The following is a 9,589-nucleotide window of genomic DNA, read 5'->3' as shown; positions in this document are numbered from 1 at the left end:
TCCCGGACCCTTTTTTTCAGGCGACATTGGCGTTCGCCCATTGACAGCAATGGGAAGAATCTGAAAAAAAAAAAGATACACACTCGCGGCAAAATACGCCGCGTACGCCGTACGCCGCTGTCGCATAGATGTGAATGCAGCCTTAGGGTAGTTACCATTATCATTGAAAGTGAAAGTAAAAGAAAAACACACATTTTGATTTGTCCCCAGAAAAGTAAAAGAGAGAAAATCTTCCAATCGGGACCACTAGTTTTGGTTACCTGTGGGTTTCCAATGGATTTCCACTCACTTCCTGTTTGGCTATGGGAAAAGAAGTGAAGGGAAATCTCCCCAATGGAACACAGATGGCAAAAAAACCTATCAGAGTTTATAACCTATCCTTGCCCTATTCAAAATTAAAAAAAAAAAGTTTTTCTATAGTTCTACTTTAATAGTTTTTCACTTGAAGTACAGTATATATCAACCAAAAACTTATTTTGGTTTTCGGATAAAATAGGAAAGATAGAAAACCCTATTCATTTTTTTTTCTGTCTCTTTTTGATTATTTCCATTACTTTTTTTCTGATGGAAGACACCCAATGGCGTTCTGCCACCTCTGGCACCAATAGCAGCTTTCAGGAAGATCTGTGGTACGATGTGCTAGCCTACTTTCCTGTGGATACATTGCTTTTTTGGTAAGTTAGTTATTGAGTGTTGCTGGACAGGGGCTGTCTATTAACGCTGCTTGGATATGTGGGCTACCTAGATGTCTCTTTGCTGGATATGGGATGTCTCTTGCAGGATATGGGATGTCTCTTGCTGGATATGGAGGGATGTCTCTTTCTGGATATGGCATGTTTCTTGCTGGATATGGGCTGTCTCTTGCAGAATATGGGCTGTCTCTTGCTGGAGGGCTGTCTCTTGCTAGATATGGGCTGTCTCCTGCAGGATATGGGCTGTCTCTTGCAGGATATGGGCTGTCTCTTTCTGGATATGGGCTGTCTCTTGCTAGATAAGGAATGTCTCTTGCTAGATAAGGGATGTCTCTTGCTGTATAAGGGTTGTCTCTTGCTGGATATGGGCTGTCTCTTGCTGGATGTGGACTGTCTCTTGCAGGATATGGAGGGATGTCTCTTGCTGGATAAGGGATGTCTCTTGCTGGATATGGGCTGTCTCTTGCAGGATATTGGCTGTCTCCTGCTGGATATGTGCTGTCTCTTGCAGGATATGGGCTGTCTCTTGCTGGATAAAAGATGTCTCTTGCTGCAAAAGGGATGTATCTTGCTGGATATGGACTGTCTCTTCCTGGATAAAGGATGTCTTTTGCTAGATATGGCATGCTTCCTGCTGGATAAGGGATGTCTCTTGCTAGATAAGGGATGTCTCTTGCTAGATAAGGGCTGTCCCTTGCTGGATAAGGGCCGTCTCTTGATGGATATAGGCTGTCTCTTGCAGGATATGGGCTGTCTCAAGCTGGATATGGGCTGTCTCTTGCTGGATAAGGGATGTCTCATACTGGGTATGGATGTTCTCTTGCTGGATAAGAGATGTCTATTGCAGGATTTGGGATGATCTTTCCAGTCAGTGACAACAAAACACTTTTTTTCAATCAAATTGGGAAGGGTTGGAACCTCTGTCAGTTTTATAGCACTGTAACAACTGCTTTCTTATTTATTTTCCTGTTTTCTCAAGGACAGTGAAGTAAGAATAGATCTCCCTAACAAGGTCAAATATCCTTACCCTCCCCCATCCATGCATAATCTTAAGAAAAAAAAAATGAACATGTAAAATCAGCAAGTGAACTGTAATGCTACTCAGGGGTCATTGCAGTTGGCGTGAAGCCATACAATACACTCAACAATAAACAGTTTATTTTCAATGGATAGGTATATTTCAAAACTCTCTTAAGCCCAACAGCCCTTCCTTTGTTTTACATATTTTACATATTATTTCAGAGAAGTGGACGACCTGGTTCAGGAGACATGACCTACAGTTATTCTTTCATCCTATGTGGCAAATCTGCACAGTACTGCACATCTATGGCTTTGTTTTATAGTCCTTAAAGGAAAATCTACTCGATGAAGAATGCTTTTTTATTAAGAAGTAGTAATCTTTGGAAAGGCTGCTCAACTAGAAGAGGGCCAACATGTTGTAGATTGCTGGATCGGGGGCTGAAGGTAGGTATAAGGTGAGGTGGGCAGCACCTCGGGGTGGTGTTGATAACTAAGTAAAAACACAACAAATCAAAGTACAGTTTATCACTCTGTAGAAACCCACGGTGCAAGTGGGTGAAACGCATCGGTCTGCTCACCACCATCAGCCAGAACAGTCTTTTCACCATCTTGTAGCCCCCCACTCTATCACCATGTACTGGAAGTCCACCAGCAGCCCGAAACCGGAAGAACAAACCAGACGACTCCCTGCCGGCTCTATGTGGAGGATTTCCAGCGCCAATCACCATCTCTAGGTGTGCTGTGGACTGGATTTGCAGCCTTCAAGAACCACTGCCAACCGAATCTGAAAACAGCTACTCAGGACCAGCAGCCGATGATTAGACCACACACTCCTAAACAGCGAGTCTTTACAGCCAGCATGTCTAGCAAGCCACAGATGTCTGTGTGACGGGAGTAACACCTAGTGGCGGCTGGGAGAGAGGACGTCATATTACGTGCTCTCGCCCAGCAGAGCCACCTTGTGGACGTATTTCGACGGTGCGGCGACGGCAAGTGGTTAAATGATTCACCTTCATGTTTATATGTTTACTCTAAAAGCTAACTCTGAACATTTCCCCTAAGATGATCCATCAAGCAATCAGTATCCATCAGAGCCTGAAGTGCACATCAATTGGTAACACCACGGGGTCAGAAAAGCTCCACTTTTTTCGAACATTGGGAAAACATCCTATGCTTTAAATGATTCAGACTCTTCAGAATAGAGGTAACTGATTTTCAGATGTTTAGCAAAATCACTCCTGAGAGAACCTCCAAAGCTTTATGGTAAATATTGTTGCAAAAATATGGCCCAGCAAGCATGAACAGAAACATGAAAATGGTGGTAAATCCTTACTGCAATGACGCACTCTGAGAACAGAGCTAGAAACAACAATAACTCCACTCCCTTTAAAAATGGAGAAACAGTAACACATACAATGCGAAGAGGGAGTAGCAGGGACGTGTTCTGATCTTGTCATATGTCTTTAGGAAATAATGATAGTATTATAATATTATGCAATAATTGGCAGAGACTGAAATATCTCCATATTGTTTGTTTAAAAAAGGGAGAAATAAAGCCTAACTCTGGGCTAAATTTGTATTTTTATTTTCAGGTCACCCAGATGTTATAAAAAGAGAAGCAGATTCCAGAGCTGAGAGACAGAGTAGTCAATTATCTCTCGGACAGGGTCTGCACTTGCCTGGAGCAAACAACCATATGCACATCCAGCTTGTCACTGTGTAATACTTCCAGAACAAAGAAGTGAAGGCAACAAAATAGCATTGTTTGCACAAATCTTTTATTGCACTTAAACAAGTGTACATATAGAATGCCACTGAGTCTTTAATGCATTTCATGCTGCTTAGCACTTGCTGTTGTCCCCTACAGTGTCTTTTCTTCACCACAAGGTGTCTGCAGTCTATCAGTATCACTCAATCTGAAATACTGGGGACTTATGTGATTGCAAGGCATCATGGTTCCAGTGTCTGAGAGGGCATCGCCAAGGCCCCCTTAGTTCACACTGTACTGGTGCAGAGAGCAGCACTGACATTACCCCTTTGCTCCATTACTCCATGCAACAGTTAATTAAAGGGGTTGTAAACCCTCATGTTTTTTCACCTTAATGCATCCTATGCATTAAGGCGAAAAAACACCTTACTGAGTCCGCCCCCCCGAGCCCCCATTTTACTTACCTGAGCCCCGAATTTCCATGGGCGCGATCCCGCTTCGCTTTCCCCACGTCTTGTTGGCTCTTCATTAAATAGATTGATAGCAACGCAGCCATTGGCTCCCGCGGTTGCCAATCAAATCCAATGATGCGGCCACCGGGGGGGGGGGGCAGGGCAGAGTCATACACTCAGCGGCTATGTACGCCGAGTGTATGACACGGGAGCGCACCCGTAAGGCTGGAGACAGCTTTCCAGAGGGGGTTATCTATTGCGTAGAGGAGTCGAGAGAGCTGCAGAGGGACCCCAGAACATGAGGATCGGGGCAACTGTGTGCAAAATGAACTACACAGTGGAGGTAAATATGAAGTGTTTGTTATTTAAAGTGGAGTTCCACCCATAAATATAACATTACATCAGTAGTTTTAAAAAAATGTCATTAGTCCTTTAAGAATTTTTTTTTTTTTTAGATGCCTTCAAAGTGTTGTTGCTAGGCAGAATAGTTAATCTTCCCTCTTCCTGCACCTAGGTGCTTAAGCTTCCTAACCTACACCGCACAGACTCCTGGGAATGTAGTGGGTGTAACTTTCCAGGAGTCTCAAAGAATCATGTGACTTGGACAGTACAGGTGCTGAAACCTGATCTGAAACCTATTACACTGCTTGTGTAGCACTGAGCATGTGCAAGATCTGCAAGGCTAAAATCCAGGAAGTCATACAGTCTGGCTTCATGATGCCCACACTTAAGATGGCCCCAGTCAATTTCTATTTTATAAAGTGTCTAAATGCTGTAACAACCTAACAAAACGGACCTTAGTTTACAGACTAACTTTACTAGAATACATTAAGCTTGTGTATTACAGGGGTATTTATATTTAAAAAGTGAAATTGTGGCCGGAACTCCGCTTTAAAGTGGAGTTTCCATCCCAATTTTTTTTTTCATTATTGTGCTCATTAGACCTAAAAAAGGGAAACATTTTTTTTATTTTTTTTACTCATCTGGAAATGCCTGTTGCTATGTGGTCCCACGAAATCTGCCTTTGGAATCACCTAGGATTCTGACATCATCTCCCTCTAATGCTCCTGGGAAATGTGTGTCATCATTTCCCAGGATGTAGTGTGCTGTTCAATTATCACTCCCCATCCAAGACTTCCAGGAAGTAAGTGCTTGTAGGCTTCAAAATGCCCACAAGCAAAATGACAACGGTGTAGACATAGTTTTATAAACTATCTTTTTTGAATAACTATACGGAGAGGCGGCGGATTATAAAGTAGTAAGTGACCGGATTTATATTATAAAAACGCAGGATGAAAGGACATACATTTAAAAAATGCTTATTGTGGTTGGAACTCCGCTTTTAAAAAAAACGGGAACCTTTAGTACCAATTTAAGAATGGCTGCTAGCTGTGAAACATGGCTGTCACTGACAGCTTTAGTTCCCCCAGACTAATTATAGTTCCTGATCATGTGAGCACTATATCAGCTATGACGTAGTTATCATAGGCAAGCTGAAGGCATCATTAGCCACTTCCTTACTGGGCACTTAAACCCCCCTCCTGCCCAGACCAATTTTCAGCTTTCAGCGCTGACGCACTTGAATGACAATACAACGCTGTACCCAAATGACATTTTTATATTTTTTTTCCCACCAATAGAGCTTTCTTTTGGTGGTATTTAATCACCGCTGGGGTTTTTATTTTTTGCTAAACAAACAAAAAAAATGGGAAAAAAAAAATCATGTTTCATAGTTTGTTATAAAATGTTGCAAACAGGTAATTTTTCTCCTTCATTGATATGCGCTGATGAGACGGCACTGGTGGGCACTGATAGGCTGCACTGGTGGGCACTGACAGGCTGCACTGACGGGCACTGATAGGCATAGATAAGGTGGCACTGATGGGGACAGAAAAGGCAGTACTGATGGGGACAGATAAGGCAATACTGATGGGCACAGATAAGGTGGCACTGATGGGTGGCACTTATGGGCACTGATAGGTGGCACTAATGGGCACTGGTAGGTGACACTGATGGGTGGCACTGGTAGGTGACACTGATGGGTGGCACTGGTAGGTGACACTGATGGGTGGCACTGGTAGGTGACACTGATTGGTGACACTGACAGGTGGCACTGTGGGCACTGATAGGTGGCACTGTGGGCACTGGTAGGTCGCGCTCGTAGGCACTGGTAGGCGGCACTGTTGTGAACTTGTAAATGGCACCGGCAGGTGGCACAAATAAGCATCGGTCTCGGTCTCCTTGATTGGGACCGATGTCCGTCTAAAATTGCCGATTACTGCTCTGTTTACATCATATGATCAGCTGTCATTGACTGACAGCTGATCACGTGGTAGGGGTCGAGATCATACCCTTATTCCGATTTGTGATGAGCCGAGTCTCAGAGACTAGCCGTTCACAGAGCGTGCCGCGCGCGCCCTCCCGGCAAATTAGGTAGCCGTCTTTTGCCTATAGCCTGGATCTGAAGTAGTTAAAGTGATACTAAAGTGTTGTTTTTGTGGTTTAAAAATAATAAACATGTTATACTTACTTGCTCTGTGTAATGGTTTTGCACAGAGCAGCCCCCATCGTCCTCTTTTCGGGTCTCCCGCCAGCTCTCCTGTCCTAATCCTCCTCCTGAGTGCCCCCACAGCAAGCAGCTTGCTATGGGGGCACCTGAGCCAAGCTGCTGCTTGTGTGTCCATTCTACCCTGCCCCCCTCTCTCGTGAAAGATCGCTGGATCGAGATGGGGCTCAGGTAAATATTAGGGGGAGGGGGGCTGCTGCACACAGAAGGTTTATTATCTTAATGCATAGAATGTTCCGCCGATTTTTTTTTTAAAAAGTCAGCAGCTACAAATACAGCAGAAATCTCCATAGGTGACATTTAAAAAATTCAACAGCTTGCATGTTTTGAGTTACAGAGGAGGTCTAGAATTATTGCTCTCGCTCACATGTGTGCTTTGAACAAAGTTTTCATATGCAGGCGCTGCTCATATATGCGTTTGCTTCTGCACACAAGCTCGGCAGGATGGGGCGCGTTAAAAAAATATATATAATTTCTTATTTATTTTACCTTTTATTTTAAATTTTTACACTGTTATTTAAAAAAAAATGATGTCACTTATATTTCTTTTACAAGGAATGTAAACATCCATTGTAATAGAAAAAAAGCATGACAGGACCTCTTAAATATGAGATCTGGGGTCAAAAAGACCTCAGATCTCACATTTACACAAAAATGCAATAAAAAATAAATTAAATGAAATTTGAAAATAAAATTGCATTGCTTCCGCCCTGCAATGATATGGAGATGGGTGGGCACCATCTTCACCTCACTCGTCTCCATGCCAAGCCATGAAGCAGACCCGATCGCCGCTGCCAATGGCTCTGGTAAGCAGCGGAGGGCATCAGAGAGCGGCGGGAGGGGGGCCCCTCTCCGGCGGCCGATAAAAGTGATCTTGCAGCGAATCCACCACAGAGACCACTTTTATCTTGAAGCGGACCGACCGCTGAAGAAGCGGATACCAGGGTTATGGTAGCTAGCCATAACAACGATATTCCTCTTCAAAGTGCAGACTATAACGACGACGGGCGGTCTGTAAGTGCCGACGTATAATGACGACGGGTGGATTTGTACCACATGAAATCCTCATATGAAAAAGATATTTAGATGGGCAGATAAGTCATTGGTGTTGATTTTCTAACGGTAAACAGGCTGTTCATTTTGCAAGGGGAGTTGCATTTTGGAATGAAATTTCCCCCAGAGATTAGTGAAAATAGTGAAGTTTAACTTTGCAAAGAATACCCAATTACATGCAAAAGAAAATGATCCAACCATGTGTAAGCAAATTTTTTATTTTGTTTTCAATTATCCATCATCCACCATCTAATCATATGTAAGCTACTAGAAGATACTCTTTTTTTTAATTATTGCTCCTTACACATGATAGCGTATTCTCTGCAAAGTGAATTTTTACCACATTCACAAAGCTAAGTGGAAATTCCCTTGCAAAGTAAAAATTCACTTGCTCTACATCTTTAGTAAATCAACCTCTTTGTGGCTGTGGATCTTTGAGAATGATGTTGAGTGGATGACTTAAAGGGGTTGTAAAGGCAATTCCCCCCCCCCCCTAAATAGCTTCCTTTACCTTAGTGCAGTCCTCCTTCACTTACCTCATCCTTCCATTTTCTTCCTGTTCTTCTGTCTGTAACTCCACACAGTAATGCAAGGCTTTCTCCCTGGTGTGGAGTGTCGTGCTCGCCCCCCTCCCTTGAGGGGGCGAGCAGGAGAGGCAGGACGCCCACTAACACACAGCTCCTTTCTCTATCTGCAACGTAGAGAACGTCCTGACTCTCCTGCTCGCCCCTACCCCTCAAGGGAGGGGGCGAGAACGACACTCCACACCAGGGAGAAAGCCTTGCATTACTGTGTGGAGTTACAGACAGAAGAACAGGAAGTGAGGATTTCTCAGAAGAAATAATGTTAGCATACAAGGTTTGTATTTTTTTTTTTTTTATTGTTTTTATTAAGGTATTTTCAGCGTTGTTGAAATACAAAACAGGGCCATAAGGGCATACCCCGGCCAAGCGTTGCACGTAGCAACGTGCATAAAAGTAACAATACAAAAGAACAGACAGAACAATTAACCTCACACCATAACTCTAGGCATGTCTAGCTAAACATTACCTAAACACCTCTCAGGTTGCACATAACAGGAATACAGAAGGAGCTATTGCAACTTGCAGAACCTCTTCCCAATCTTTGATAACTGAGTTAAAAGCTACAGGGGCCCTTGGGAGTAGGTATGGTCTTCACATTATCTATGCTTCACCTCCCATTACCAGATCAGGGTATGGGTCTGAACTCCAAGTGTCACAGGTGGTAACCAATGCAGTCTTTCTGAGCTACTCCCCAGGGGGCTGATCGTCTGTTGTGGATTCCGGGTCCGTCCACAGGTGCCAGACTTTGTCATATTTTTTGGGGCATCCTCGGGACAGATACGTCGCTTTGTATAGGGGTATAGTTGCGTTAACCATCTGTTTCCATGCGTTCAACGTGGGAGGGGCGGCTGACTTCCACTTCAATACTATGGCTTTCCTTGCGTAAAAAAGAAGGATACCTATGAGAGTGCGTGTTGCTTTGGCAAGTGCCAATTGCTCCACCAGGCCAAGGATGCAGACACTAAGTGTTAGGGGAATAGGGATGGTAGTGAGGTCCTGGATAAATTGAGTCACTTCCCCCCAATAGTCCTTAATCTGAGGGCAATCCCAAAATATGTGTGCAAAGTCTGCTGGGGTACCAGAGCATCTCCAGCAGCTGGCCGACAGGGTCGGGTATATGCGATGTAGACGTTGGGGCGTATAGTAGATCCTGTGGAGGATCTTGAATTGGACCAATTTGCCCCTAGTGGCAACCAGCTGCTGGAATGGGTAGTCCCACATATCTTCCCAATCCTCCCCATCCAGCTCCCCCACCTCCGCCCGCCACAAGCCACGTAGACCATCCAATCCTACCTGAATGGATGGCAGGAGTGCACGGTAAATTTGGGATAGTGGTTTATACAAGGTTTGTATTTAATGAGCAACAACAACTATATGTCATTGCTGTGTGCCTACTACATTGTATGATCACTAGATGGCAGTGTTACGTTTGTGAGTTCATGTTTTGTCTATGCCTTATAAGTAATTAAAGAGTTCCTGCTCCTGACGCAGTTTTTTCACAGAGAAACAACAGA

General features: G+C 43.9%; 1 protein-coding gene across 1 annotated transcript; it reads right to left on the bottom strand.

Moving 5' to 3' along the window:
- Positions 1 to 679: 679 nt before the first annotated feature.
- LOC120935666 (serine/threonine-protein kinase BUR1-like) lies at positions 680 to 1,318 on the bottom strand. Its single transcript, XM_040347719.1, has one exon. It carries the CDS (start codon positions 1,316 to 1,318, stop codon positions 680 to 682), a length of 639 nt encoding a protein of 212 aa, XP_040203653.1.
- Positions 1,319 to 9,589: the final 8,271 nt, after the last annotated feature.

This window comes from Rana temporaria, chromosome 4, assembly GCF_905171775.1.
Source record: "Rana temporaria chromosome 4, aRanTem1.1, whole genome shotgun sequence".
NCBI lineage: Eukaryota > Metazoa > Chordata > Amphibia > Anura > Ranidae > Rana > Rana temporaria.
This window is presented reverse-complemented; position numbering and strand designations above follow the sequence as displayed.